The sequence below is a fragment of the Haemaphysalis longicornis genome, unplaced genomic scaffold (genome assembly GCF_048455015.1).
Source record: "Haemaphysalis longicornis isolate Haplotype H1 unplaced genomic scaffold, Haemaphysalis longicornis Haplotype H1 scaffold_93, whole genome shotgun sequence".
NCBI classification, from domain to species: Eukaryota; Metazoa; Arthropoda; class Arachnida; order Ixodida; family Ixodidae; genus Haemaphysalis; species Haemaphysalis longicornis.
In genome coordinates, this window is record NW_027526466.1 from 846,259 (window position 1) to 860,895 (window position 14,637).

Below are 14,637 nucleotides of genomic sequence, written 5' to 3' on the forward strand. Positions count from 1 at the left end.
TGAGAACCACAGGAAAAAGTGAGCAGGAAAAATCGGGACGTGAAAAATAAACAAGAACCACAAAACAGAGCGGCGCCTGGTTTTACACAAAAAGGCAAAACAAGTACATTTGATGTGCAACTGACGCAAACTGGATTTTTTCTACGAACGCTGCGATTGTCTCATGAAAGACCGGCCCGTGCAAGGCATCTTCCGGGTAGAGCCACTCACAGCACTAGTGAATTGAGCTCACTACATTTACTCCACCAGCTGGGCACACATTTTCCAGGAACCAGCCGACGGCTTGAGAAATCCCAGAGGGAATCAAAAGGGGCCGCACAAACCCTGTAGATGGAGCCTGTGCCAGGAGGACTCAGCAGCAGCGGCTGGGACTCTTTAATAGCGTCGGATGCGACATTGGCAAGACGTGGCGCTGCGGTAGGTAGGCCATCTTCCCATCCACAGCAAAACAGAACATTCCCAGCAGGCCGTGCACAGAGTCTGCCAGACAGGGCCCAGTGTCCTCTCTCACAGACACAGCCGCATCCCACCAGGGAGAGCATACTGTCCACGCCCTCGGCACACCATCGCTCCTGGAGGCGTCCTTCCCCGCCCCACTGGAGGAGACCCTGTGCGCCCAGCAGCAGCAGCAGCCTGGCAAGCGTGGCTCCCCTCAGAGGGTCTTGACCTTGAGCTGCTTCATCTTGGGGGTGCGGCGCTTCAGCTCCCGCCGGTGCTCCCGCTCCTGGGCAGCGGCACATGCGGCACAAGGCGGGAACGTCACTGGCAGGCAAGTGCTCGCCTACCAGCCATGGGGATGTCCGCGCCGCTCGCTTACCGGGGCACAGTTAGCGCAAAGCAAAGTTGCACAGCACAGCAGGCCAGTGCGCCATAATCGCGGCCGTTATTATTCAAAGCTGCACCTACTGACAACAGGCCCAACTGGTCGAATGACGACACATGTGCAAATTGTATCGATGTGGCAGGAAATGCCAGATCGAAACCAAACTCACAGCACAGGCCTATCTCCAAGGGCACTGTGAATGGAAGAGACTCCTGTTTCATGACTGAAAGCAATACAGTGGAACCCTGATGACATGTCCCCTAGTCTTATGACGACCCGTTTCTTACGACAGATCACCACGGTCCTGCCAAGCTCCCCATTGGCATTAAAAACCTTGATTATACCATGCTCGGGAGCACACGGTCCACTTCATATGACAAACCCTGGCAGGGATACACCAGCGTACTTCCCATCTTTTACATTGCCTCATCCCGACCTTTCTCTATTCTTAAACAAACACTGCAGTGACTTAGTAAACATTGCGGGATTACTAGCACGAATTGTAGCCCGGAGCCCACAGGCCATGTTTCGACCACTCTGTGTGCGTTTACGCGAGTTTATTTAGTAGAAAAATCAATTCGAAAATGCCGTCCTCCTCTCTGCATCCTAGCCCATTTTCTGTGGCGTTTTCGTGTGATGTCAGGAGGAGATGACTTGGCTTGACTGCGCTACTGCACGGCTCGCCGACCTTACGACAGAGTCAGTCCGCCAGCCGCCGCCGAGTCGTCGCAATTCGTTCACTCAGTTGAAACTAAGCCGCGACACGTTTGTGGATGGAAGAGTGTGCCATTCTTTACTTTGTTAGTTTGTACACTGTATCAAGCTCCAAGTCCAGGTCGCTCCACACAAGCGCTGCACAAGCGCACATGCTAAGAAAAGCTAAGGCCACTTAAGGCAGGAGAAGAATCAGCGAAGTGAATTTAGGTACTAAGGAAATAAAACCAACTGAAAGTTTTACTGTGCAGTGTAAAACTAGGGAGCAGCAAGCACTTTTTTGCGCTGGGCGAACAAGCACAGCGGTGAGCAGCACGACCACACATCTGCGAACACTTTTCTTTCTATGAAATGCAATTGCTGGATGTGATATATTGTGTAAATTTGGGGGACGCTTACTGCTCGAGCGCTATACAACAAATAGTCACCTAAGCTGCTCGAAATGCTAAAACTAAATAAAAGTGTACACTGGTTATACATTATATACCATATATTTTCAACGATGGCAGCGCTGGCCTGTGGACGAGTGGTCTGGAGCGCTAGGTATGTTATTTTGCAAATCCCAAGTTCGAATCCCCGAGGGTACATTTTTTTTTTGTAGGTTGACTTTTTCGCTTTTGGCCAATGTTTTCTATACTGAGTTCACCATTTTTGGGCCATAACGTTCATTGCTCCACGAACTAGTTCAAAGAAAGCGCGCACAGGCTGACTCTGACGCGCTAGCGAGTTCTCGTTGGCGTGCTGTTGCCATAAGCACCGCCTGCTTGCGGGCAGTGGGCACAGGCCAGAATGAACAGACCCTTGGCCTGGTGCGAACACTCTTTTTACGGTATAGGCATGAGTGAGGCAAGCTCCAAATATGGGGGAAAAGCGCATGACATTTGGGCGTCTGCGGGTACGCGGAGGGCGTCCATGCACTGCATAGGCCTCGGCTAGTGAATGCTACGATTCCAAGCTGTCCTGGGAGGCTTATCTTAGGCACTTTACAGCTGACAACATGGCAGAAACGCAGTACGACGATTACTGACATATCGAGAATGCCCATCTTACGATGCCGTCGGATGTCAAATGTTGTTTTACAGAACCGAAACCGAAACTTGTTTGAATGCTAATCTTGGACACCGTCCAACCACGGTGAACCTCCTCCTGTCGTCACAGCCTTTAGTTGGTGTGGCCGCCACAGACCGCGCATGGTAGTTTTTCTTTTTTCACGCTTTATAAAATGACTTATCAACCAGATAAACGATGAAAAGTGTGTCAATTTGAGCCAGTCTACGCAGTGCAAGCAAAAACGGGAGCTTGACAAATTCACTTCAGTGTCCCTTTAACCCCCGTTTGACGCTGCTTGATGTGCAAAGGTGCCCAGGCAGGCCAGACCACTGGCTGAGCAGATGCAAGCAAGCAGGCGGGTACAGGTGGGCGGGAGTTCACCTTTGACAGCCCACTCGGCAGCAGATGCCAATGCGCCAACTGCAGGCGGACTGAACTAACGAACATGAAAACACATACCATGCAATTCCACCGTGGTGACCGAACACCTGCTTTCCTCACCCGCTCGATCCAAGCTTTCACAACTGTCTCTTTCCCCCTCTCTCTGCTTATCAGTGTCTTTCAACGCCACGCTGTCGCTCCATTCCTGTCTTGCCTTTTATCCATGGCCTTGGCAGTTTCACTCTCGCCTTTTCTCCTCTCAACTAGCTCGTCCGCATGGCTGTGTCGGCCTTCCCAGCTTATCGCGCATGTGACATGCAGGGCTGCTGGGCTGGCGTGGGACAGCATGGCTGGTGGGCTAGTGCAGACGTTGTGAAAGGAAGGGGGCACGAAATAGGCGTATATCAATTTTTTTTTTGTTTTAGAAACTTGGCATTCTAGCTAAAGGTCCGCAAATTACGCAAGCACGCGCTAAATTTATTAGTAGTGTGATTAAGTTCTTAGCCCACCTGTCGTGTGAGGCTGTCTACTAGGCGGGCATTCATGCGTACCCCGATCACACGACACCTCGGTCTTTTGACGCTTCTGCGCAGTCTCTTGAGAGTCGTACAGCCAGGGTCCCACTGCACCAACAAAGGCAGGCGCTGCTTAACCCTGTGCGGTCCGTTGTCGAGGGCCGCCCGACTGGGGTGTTGAAGGTTGAATTTCGCACTTTTTGTCACTGCCATGCGCCTGCATTCTTTGCACACATGAGTGACACTGTTGAGATAAATTAACTTTTTTTGAAGTTTTCTTCTTTTTGCACTGGGGTGCAGCACAATGCTCAGCACGGGCCTTCAGGATTCCAGAGTGTTTTCCACGCGCCTGCTGTTTGCTGACAGACATGGCTGCTTTCCTATCACGTGCGTTCTACGGTGGTGCGCTTAGCAATAGCGATGATGACTTCAGTGAGGAAGAGAATTGTGTGCCTCCACCAGTTAGTGATGGCAGTGACTCGACAGAAGCGAGTGACGAAGACCACAATGGTGGCTGATCATTACTCTGTGGCTGATCATTACTCTGTGAGCTCGGCATTTTGTTCAAAGACAATGAATAGGTGGCAAAGGCCTGGCACCCGGAAGTTTCCACTGTGAATAGTTTTGTTTGGAGGCGCACACAGCTGCAGAATCATGGCGAGAAAAAGCAGTGACCCCTGCAGCACTGCCGCAACCACGTCCAGTAGCTAGTGGGTGATCTGGGGGCTCGAGCCAAAAAGCAGTGCGAGGAAAGGCTAGGTGGGACGAGCCCTTTCATGTACAAGCTGCCAGGCCGAAGCCGCAAGGACTGTGCCGTGTGTAGCAATAGAAAAACAAAGGGAGGCAGGAGGGAAACTGTGTTTTTCTGCAAAACCTGCAGTAACAACCCTGGCCTGCACCCAGGAGAATGCTTCGAGCAGTTTCAAACGCTGCTCTAAAGGAGTTGCAAACAGATTGCAAGAGGAAAATAAATATCCCGTAAATATCCTGTCAGTTTTTCTCACACAAGCGCCAGAAACTGGCAAAATGTGCAGTAAGGACAGGAACAGTAGAAAAGGGGGTAAAAGTTCTGGGCTGCAAAGGTTTAAAGAGCCCTGCCCATGAGACGGGCAGCAACACTGGTGACCCTGCTCCTCCTACAGTGCCAGTGATACGAGACTGAGAGATGAGAGACAACATACATGACGAGACCAGACAAACAGGATGATCCCATGTTGAGCTTGAGTTCAACCTACCAATGTTTCTCGCGCGCTTTCTCGAGGGAGTGGCAGGGTTCTTTTCTGTCATAAAACCCCTTCACAATCAGAGGTCACTTCAACAACGTCCCTCTGCCAAAGCGTTGGCAAGCATAAGCAAAAGCATGAGCATGTGCAACCGCAGCAGCCCGGTGAAAAAAAACCCGCTCCTACAGTGTGCACTGGCTCCCCTCTGTTGCTTAACCTTCAACAGAAGCCGAGTGAGACGGCCCAGGGAAAGCCGCCCGCCTCAAGCACACTTGCCTCCCACTTGCGCTGCTTGTCGGGGTCCTCCTCGGCCATCATGCGCTCCTTCTCGACGCGGCGGCGCTCCTCGCGCTTCAGCTGGGCCGCCTCCTGCCGCTGGGCGTGCGTCGTCTTCAGGAACTCCTCCTCCACCTTGAGCCGGTTGCGCTCGCTCTTCTGCTTCGCCTGCGGCAGCCATGGCATCGCCCGTCACCCCCACCAACGAGCACAGCCAGTGCCCCCCCCCGGGCGGTGCCTGCTCACCTCCTTGCTGAGCTTGAAGCGGCGCACCTTCTCCACGCAGTGGAAGACCAGCTGCATGAGCGGCTTCATCTCCTCCATGGTCTCCGCCGACACCCGCCCCATGCCGGGCACTGCAAGAGCACTTTGTTGGCACGCAGAAAGCGGCACGCCCACTCGCATGATTTGGGGTCCAAGCCACACGGGCTGCTTGGTTCCCTTGAAGCAATTTTCTCTGAGAGAACATTCTGGCGAACCAGAGGCAGCTTGCGTTTTCCTACGCACGTCCACAGTGGTGATTCCCTTGTCCCCCAACTGCCACACTGTTCGCATTGCTGCTTCTTCACTGCGGTCGAACTGTGTGAACTGGTGCTGGCCATCATTCTGGAATGGTGCACTGTTGGCGGGAGGAGACATGCACTGGTTCGGGAGTCCTGGGAGCGAATGGAAGACTGAAGAAAACCCAGCTTTGAGCTGTCATTTTCCTCAACAAGGGCAGTAGGGTTCTGCTTATTCTTCAGACTCCCACACCAATGCATCTCTCACGTCACCGATGCACCATTTCAGAATGATGGCCAGCACCACTTTGCAAAGCTTGGCCTCTGCCCTGCCGGGTGTCTCATTTCCGCTTTGGTTTCTGACAAGTGCTGCCACCATGGGTGGTCGCAAGAGGAACACCCTTTCTCTCGAACAAAAGCCAGCATTTCATGGCACAGAGCTGACAAACTTGGAGCTGCGATCTGTGCACTGCGCTGCACCAAAGTGCACCTCGATGGTTCAGGAACTGATTGACAGGCTCCTGCTTCATCTCCACCCAAAACTCCCCACCAAGGGGGACATTCGTCGAGCTTTGAAGCTGTCCTGTGCAGCAGCATGGGAGCAAAGGAGGTTGCACAGAACTGCTTCCAGGCGGCAGAGAGTGCAACAACGCGACAGCGTGGAGGCCAATGACAAGGCTGCCCATATGCACCTGGATGTGGCGAGAAATAGGACCGGGCCTGCCTCACACAGCTGCCTCCAATGTGATGCACTTCAGTCCGTGCACGGGTTTCTCTCAATACCTCACCACAGTCCAGCTTCACAGTCTGGTGCAGCATACGAAAGCCCAAAGAAGGCCTTGCACCGTACGGTAGGTCCACAGGCACGCTCAAAAGACACGGAATTCACTTTGCAGTCGAAAAATTCACCATCCCTTCCCAAAGAAAATTGAGAGAAGTGCGAAAGCTAAAAGTACATCCAACCTCCACTGAAAGTGCATCTAATCGATCGTAAAACTGTCAGAGACCCAAATCGCAAACAAAGAACGAAACCATGCGATGATGCACTAAGTATCTAAACACATACCGATGCATGGTGCTCCTTCCTCATTATCGATGCATGCACCACCTCATCGCGATTTCCCAGTAACCGTTTCAGCCAACCAACCCATCCATGGTGAAATGCATTACTCTTCTGACAGAATGCCATTGATCTCACTAAGAAATCTGCCACGTAAAAAAAAAAGGGGGTAAAACCTCTGGTACGCCGCCTGTAAAACACTGGCTGTCGCATCAGCCAAAGATGGCCGAACAGCCACTTTCCCGTTGCTCTCTCCTGCCCCCACCTCCGGCAGTGAAGGTGTCGCGCCTATGCTTGCACGCTATTCTCGGTTCCTGCCTGCCAAGCTCAAGCAGTGTCGTAGGGCAGGGCTTGTGTGTGCCACACCACAGATAAGCAGCCGGTCAAGCGTCCCTGCCAGTGGAAAGTGGGAGACGTGTTGTGGGGCGGGGGCACACAATTCACCCAGAGGCGAGCGTTGCTGGACACCAGCAAAGGAGGGCTGGGCACTGACCGTTGAATCCAAAGAGGAGCACCTTCTTGACCTCGGGCAGCTTGGTCGGCTGGGTGTCCCTGCAAGGGGCGACAGAGGTTACAAGGGCTGGGAACAGGCGCCACACTCGCAGCAACCCCCAAGAGTGCTCGATACTGCAGCACATCCATGGAAACCACGAATTATTTTCATAATTCGCAAGCAGCATCCCCGTCTGAACCCTTTCTGCTGGCACCTGCTACAAGACCATGCCTTCAACACAACAATCCCGTACGACAGGTATGCGAGAATGTCGTAGCTGCAACCGTTTATCCTGGCCCAGGGAGTGTGTTCACTCACTCTCACGGGGCTGCAATACCGTTGCAGATAACCCCTGAATGCTTAAAGGACCACGGCAACCTGAACTCGGTGCAGGAAAACATGCCAGCTATAGCAAAAAACAAAAACTTCGGCTGGTATATTTCGCTATTGAGCAAACTTTGCACGCACATCTATGCAATGACTACGTAGCCGTGTGCTTCCCAATCCCGCCCCTCGCACAGGCCTACAAGTACGAGCAATGCCTGCTGAGCTCGACCATCCAAAGACAGGAAGAAAAAACTCCAGCAGTGCCAAATACGCCCGGAAAGCTGCACAGTGGACACTAACAATTGCGACCTTCTAACGCTAGGGTTTCTGAAGACCTCATCGGGCCCCATGCGTTGTTTGGCAGGCCCTTGCAGACAGCTTTTGGCTGGCCGTGCATAGCGCGCCATTCCTGCAATGCTAGGTGACTTGTGAACCCTCCTGGGTCACGTGCCTGCACCCCATTTCGCTGAGGAACACGCCTTTCCACCCAGCTGGTTTCAGATCAGCTGCGCATGCCAACGGGACAAATCACGGCTAAGGAAGGGACCTTTTGATGCTGGGACAGCTTCAAGGGGCATGCTATCGACATACGCTGCCCTGAATGGAAATCCCGTCTTTCACGTACGAAAGTAGAAATCCTTGTTAGGCAGTCAACCGTGTCCGTGTTGCTCGTCAAGGCATTTGGAGCAACATTCGTACCGGACAAGTCTACCCGTCCCCATGTATGCCACATATGGACGAATCCAGCCGTTTTTCTACACGCAGCTGTGCCTTCGTCTCACAGCTGGTGTGTTTAGCACACAACTGCAAATTTTCAACGGGGAAAACAGAGCGAGCTTCATTAAAGGGAACCTGCAACACTCCTTGCGCAGTGCCAGTAACCCTGCGCGACGTTAAGCTTACACTGCCAGGAATACCTGAGCCAAATATTAGACGTGCACGTGAAGCGCTAAGCGCGCAAATTGCTGTGAAAGACGCGAAAAACCAACTGTGCTCTGTTTAATTCTCCTCATTATGCACCCCTCACATGGCCTAAACAACGTCACTGAGGCCATGGCTGTCCGATTGGCTGTCACTGGTCAACTTCGCGGTTTATTTCTCGCATTTCCTGCAAAGATCCGCCGTCGTCGGCGCTGTGTACCAACCTCTTCTATGCCTGAACCTGTACACACAGTTTTGCCATTTCTATTGTGTTTTCAGTGCGTGTAGAGTTTGAGTGATGAGCTCAATGCTTCCCTTTCAACCAGACCACTGGACAACAAACGTTTATTGCTTCAAAAATGCCCCACCAGCCCAGTGCGCGCTTGCGAGCAGGCAGCCATGCCTGCTTTTTTGTGGCACCAGACCAAAAATAGAGCCTGCCACGTTGCGGAGAAAAAGAGAAAACTCCCCAGCCTGTGATATATCGAAGGCCGCTGAAGAGAACGCCGCAAGCCGCCCCCCTTCCCGGGAGAGAGCGCGCAGCTTTCGCGTTGTCCATGGTCCGTTGTCCGCGGTCCGTTGACCGTGGTCGAGTTGAGAGGGAACGATTGTGCGTGATTTCTCATCACGCGTAGTTTTGGTGATAGTGAACGGATTTTCATAATTCTTGCGGGAGGAGATTGCTGGGACAATAGACTTTACCCCAAAGTACATTCCGAGTAGTCGATGGTAAGTGCTGCAGGGCCCCTCTAATGGGGCTTCGAACATGGCGGCGTGCAACAGCGATGCTCATGCAGCGGAAGCATGTGCATCAAGCGACAAAAGCGCGCTTCAATCGCGCGAATTGTGTTTCACGCTAGGCTTCATTCGTGTTCTTTACTACAGTGGAACCCCGATTATACGACTTTGATGGGACCGTGAAAAAGCGTCGCAAAATCTGAACAACAACTACGCCTATAAATTCAGTTTTGAGGGACAGATTTGCAAGAAACTTCAATGTAAACTGCAAGCTAATGCTTTGCAGGGTTCGGAAACCCGAACCACTAAAAAAGGCAAATGCATAGAGTGAGTGCAGGTGTCACTCATGCTGAATTAAAACAAACCTGCTACCCCAACTGCAAGCCAGTGCAAATTATGGCACATGCGATCATGAGAAAACAACTGTGGAAACCTGTCAGCGTAACCTTGTGGGCAATTCAGTGCTGAGTGGGAAAGAGGAACCTCGTGACCGCTGCGCAACAAGACAAGGAGAGAGGCCAGCGAGGAGGAGGAGGGGAAAGAGATAGTGCAGAGGAGACAGATGAGACGGCTATGCTGGAGGGAAGGTCCGCAGAACAGGCCCGTGGCACTTGCATGCCGTCCGCTGACCGGCTGCATGCTTTGCCTGGCTTGTTTGGTAACGCGGGTAAGGCAGGAAATCGCGTCAGATAACCAGGGTTTTTAATGCATTGTTTACACACAATGCATTGTTTACACACTTTGCGCGAGTTTGAGGCACAAAAATATGTGATGTTATTATGGAAAAGAATTTGTCTTTTGTCGCCTGACCCTGACATGGTAATGGTTTTATTTACTTTATGTGCATTCCATTCTGCCATTATACCTTCTCGTAAGTATTTCGAGCCAGCAAGTCCCCCCGACAGTTTTTACTTTGGGACCTCCTTCTAACTTGGGACCTCCTTTGGGCCCTCCTTCCAATAACGCATTTTGTAAACCAAACATTAATTAAATAATAAAAAAAATGGGGGAAAGATTGCATCAGCAGTCCTTCGTTGGAATTAGCGGACAAGGAGATTAGGTATCTCGCTTCATAATCACTAGCACTGTTATATCTACCGTAATTACCCGATTCTAATGCGCCCCCGATTCTAACGCACACCCGATTTTCCTGGCAAAAAAAAAAACCGAAAAAACTTGCACCACCGATTGTAGCGCGCACAGAACTTTGTGAGCAAGAAAAACGAATGCGAGAGAAACAGGCGATTTATTTCTCGAAGTAATCTCACTCATCTCAGCGCGTTCGCGATGCCACACTTCTGAACGAACGTTCAACCATGGTCGATGGGATCATGGCCCACGCCTCGCACGCCCATCCCGTGAGCTTCTCCAGAGGCACACGCTTCAGCCGACCACTCGTTTTGAACGCATGAGAGCCGCTGCTGCCATTGCTGTTATCAAGCGCGCAAGTGGAATGATTTGATGATTTGTGTAAACGCTGATAGAAAAGCCTAGGCGCCTATGCTTCCTCCATCTGAAAAATCGTTGCTACCATGGAGGAAGAAAAAAGTTAGGAGACGGCGCCACCAGAGAAACGTGAAGCCTATGCATAAAAAGTAAAATCGAAGTTGGCCCAGGACATCGTTGCACCACGTGACACCACCGCGCCGCTGTGTGAGAGCGCGCGGTGGGGTTTATGGGCCGCTGCGCGCTCTTCAATTTCGTCTGCTCGAAACTAGTACTCTGCGGCCCTGCGAAGCCTGCTACGTGATGGTTTTTTTTTTCCCATGGCTTTGGTCTTTCGCACAAACGCGGCACTCCCGCCCGCACAGACGCGGGCGTGAGATTGCCGAGCAGACGAATACAGGAAGGACGGGGGAAAGCTACCGCCAACCAAACACGAGAGATGCGAAGGAGTCGGAGACCGCCGCCGCCGCCGGCGCAGCCGACCATGGAGGTCACGTGCTGGGCCGACTCCGGCGGCTTGAGAAAGGGAAACGGCGGAGGAGGGAGCGGCTTCAACGGAGGTGGGCTTGCGAAGGCTAGCTGCGTGACGTCATGCCGTCTCCTAACTTTTTCTTCTTCCATGGTTGCTACAAGCTTTGGTGCCATCTTGAGATGGCGATGGCGATGGGTGGGACGCAATTTCCGCTGTTTCGGCAGTTTCGGTTTCGTATCCGATTTTAACGCACTAGCGATTTTTTGACCTATTTTTCCGGAAAAAAAGTGCGCGTTAGAATCGGGTAAGTACGGTATTATTTTGTATATGTTCTTTCTGAAAAACATGTTTAAAAACCCCCTTTCTTTTCAATAAAACTTTAGTTGGCAGTCACCGCTGCGTGTGTCCAGTCTGCCCTTTTGTCCTGTTTTTCGCTTCAAGCATTATGTACCAAGTGGCCCGCGTTACAACTCTTGTACAGTTGGTTAGCTTTTCCCCAACAAACTCTGATGCAGTGGTTACATTTTTAAGCGGAAGGATTTCTTCTAATGGGAGCAACTAAATGGGAAAAAGCGTCTGGACGATCTTTTCTGCCTTAACCTAAAAGATTCTGTCACCGGCTGTGTGGCACAGGGGGGGGGGATTCGCCAACGTGTGGGCATTCTCAGGACCACAGCTGACTGGCACTATGTCGTGAAAGAGGGGGCTGAGCGGGGCTGTTAGGCGGCCGCCAGCGTGCGGGTCACTCACTCCTGGAGGCGTGGGCCCGAGTACTGGTCGGACATGTGGATGTAGTCGATGCACTCCTCGTACCGCTTGATCACCGACAGCACCTGCGCACACGCGGGGCCCTCAGGGACAGGCACTCAATGGAGGGAGGGAAGAGGCTGCCGACGCAGCTCGCAGCAGCATAGCCTGTTATGCCCCCGAGGAAAGCCCCTCCAAGCGGGAGCTTCTGGGCTGGCCACACTCCTCTCAAGAAACACCCCATCGGGATGTTTCTTGAGAGGAGGCAGGCCATGGGACGACAGCCCACTTCCAGCACAGGATACAATGGCCGTGTGCAGCCAGGCACTGGCAGCACAACTTGAGCAACAGTGTTGAGAGAGGCATCCAGCTCGGAGCTGGACTCAAGAGACTTCAAGGATACTCGAATGACTCTCTCAAGGCCTTATCAAGGCCTTCTCAAGGGTGCAGGGCCCCACACGTGGCGACTTTTTCCCACTGTTCTCTCACATGCTATACCTTAGCCCTGTTGTGACCGTGGAAAAATCGGTTGGGTTTGGGTAGTCCAAGAAACATTTCTTTCCTGCCACAGAAAATGACTGATGCTGAAGTGTACGCTATGAACTGATAGAGAACGATAAGGGCTTTCCAAAAGTATTAATTTTAAACAAAAGATTTGTTACGAATATGTATATTATCAAAAAATTACCTAAACAAAAAAGTAAGAAAAAGAAAAAAATGATGAAAACATCACTGCTACTTTACACAGGGTAAATAAAAAAAATTGAAATATACACTTTGAATACAAGGCCCTTATAGAATAATACAACAAAGATGAGCTCTGTGTGAACAAAACTTATTTACATACAGTTGAACCCCTTTATAAGAGACACGTACCGGGGAGCAGTTTTTGCTCTTATACGAGATGTCTCATAAGCAGGGAACCATGTTTTCACTAATTGGTCAACCCCTTGTTCAATGCGGGCACCATACGACTAAAATAAGCTCAAAAGAATGCTACAGTGTGTTGCAAGAGATTCATTCTAATTTATGTTTGGCCCCCAGAATTTATGAAATAATTCTGAATCTTTGTTTGCTTCATGACTGTATATACACTGCTTTTTACAACAGCTTGTACAAGCTTTCTCTTTCACTGCTTGTGAAGGTGAATCGTAGATGTTGAGTTCACAAGCCTGATGAATAGCCAGAGCACACAGCTTCTTCCGCTGCGTGCTCTGGCTATTCATCAGGCCTGCAGGACCGACACCTGCAATGCTTCTTGATTGGAAGCTACGCGAGTGGGAGAGCCCGCATGTGCAGTCGCACTCCAATGCATGGCCGTAAGCTTCAACCACTTTTGTAAGTTGCAATTCCATTGGCAGGGCTTCTCGTTGTCGTTTAATGGCTGACTGAACCACTGTGTGTTTCAGTGCGGGCGTCTGTCGTCCCCCTTTGTTTCCACAACGGAAGCAACTGCAGCTAGGGACTGGTGGCACCGCATCTAAAGTTAAAATGTCTGTTACAAGTGAGATTATGGACTAAAGTTCAAGCATGACTTGTCCCTTATAACCAACTGTCTTCTACATCCGATGTCTGCTATAAAAGAGGTCAATTTAATGGGAAAGGTAGGGCAGCCAACCATGTGGGTGAATAGCGTCCCTTATACCCATTTGTCTCTTACATCCATGTCTCTTATAACGAGGTTCAACTGTACATACGAAAATATAAGCACTAGTGCCTATCATGCCGCCGCGCAAAGCAGTTTCTTGATGCAATGAAACAAAGGTTGGCTCCACTGTGCAGCTGGCACCAAGTGGTCCCGCCCAAAAGAAGCAGACACCCTGCAGATAAGAGCTCTGACCTTTAGAACAGGCCAGATGTGTTTACGTCAACGCGTGGCAGCGTTAGAAAGAACCGAGGGGAAAGCGAAACTTGCCGGCAAATACCAGCCAACGTGCTGGGGCAGCTTGATGCCCTTTCACCGCCCATAGTGAAGTCTGACGAATCGAAGTCATCTGATGTGTCCGTGCTCCTACAATCATCCAGAAATTACAGCTCACACTCGTCAAAATCCGTCAAAATTTGCTGTTTCCATGGAGCATCGGCAAGCAGCATCAACGCTGCAACCGAAACCACGTGCGCCCGACTGTGAAGGGCTTAATTAAGGCCCCCCACAGCGGAGAAGAGGAACTCAAAGGTGAAACTGATGAAATACTTCCTATTTTATCCTTTGGATGGCGTTAGCTGCACAGAAACGCTCAGGGGGCACCAAAATTTGAATTTGTATTCATCCATAACATACTATTGATGGGAATAGGCTCGGTCACGAAAACAATGCAAACAATGCAATTTTGCCGGGACTTCACAGAAATTCGTGTCATCCTGAAATTCGTATCATCCGGAATCATATCATCGAGATTTCACTGTATTACTGTTGGAAAGCCCCATTCTTCCTCTATCGTTTCATAACTTACACTTTAGCATGCATCATCTTCTGTCGGTTTTTGGATTGGAAAACGTTCATTGAGCATAAAAGTGGGTGGCTTTCTTAGTCCAGATAGCCGCGAGCCAGCACAGCAGCTTGGGCGCAAGCGACGAGGCGTTCTTGGTCCTCGCACCGTGAGCTGGCCAGCTCGTGCTCGGGAAATGGGGAAGGGCGCATAGGGGCGTTCCCAGACCGGGTGGTAGGTGGTGTTCGGGACAGGGCAAGAGGGGCAGTTGTAGGGGTAAGTGGAGGGAGAGGTGTAGTGGAGTGCGTGTTGGTCTGCAGTCGACGCTAAATGCGAGCCGCCTGTGTGTTGAGGTATGGGTAAGGAGGAGGGTACCATATTTACATGATTGTAGGTCGACCCCTTTTTCCATGTTTGACAATCCAATGTTGGGGGGTCGACTTAGAATCGAAATCGAACTTTGTGCCACTTGTAACGGCAAGAGAAATGAGAAATCAGGGGTGCTACGAGCTGGGGAAAGCA

At 51.1% G+C, this 14,637-nt stretch overlaps 1 protein-coding gene across 3 annotated transcripts in view; it reads right to left on the reverse strand.

Moving 5' to 3' along the window:
- Window positions 1–557: 557 nt before the first annotated feature.
- Window positions 558–14,637, reverse strand: part of LOC144154807 (PAT complex subunit CCDC47-like) — a 43,614-nt gene continuing 29,534 nt past the window's right edge. For 2 of the 3 annotated variants that reach the window (XM_077685908.1, XM_077685909.1), the window contains 5 exons: window positions 11,690–11,772; window positions 7,036–7,094; window positions 5,229–5,338; window positions 4,983–5,150; window positions 558–724 (listed from right to left, as the gene is read on the reverse strand). In XM_077685908.1, coding sequence (XP_077542034.1) covers window positions 653–724; window positions 4,983–5,150; window positions 5,229–5,338; window positions 7,036–7,094; window positions 11,690–11,772 — 492 coding nt within the window. In that variant the 3' untranslated portion in view covers window positions 558–652. The remainder of the gene's footprint in view (window positions 725–4,982; window positions 5,151–5,228; window positions 5,339–7,035; window positions 7,095–11,689; window positions 11,773–14,637) is intronic. The other variant, XM_077685907.1, reaches the window with a different exon arrangement.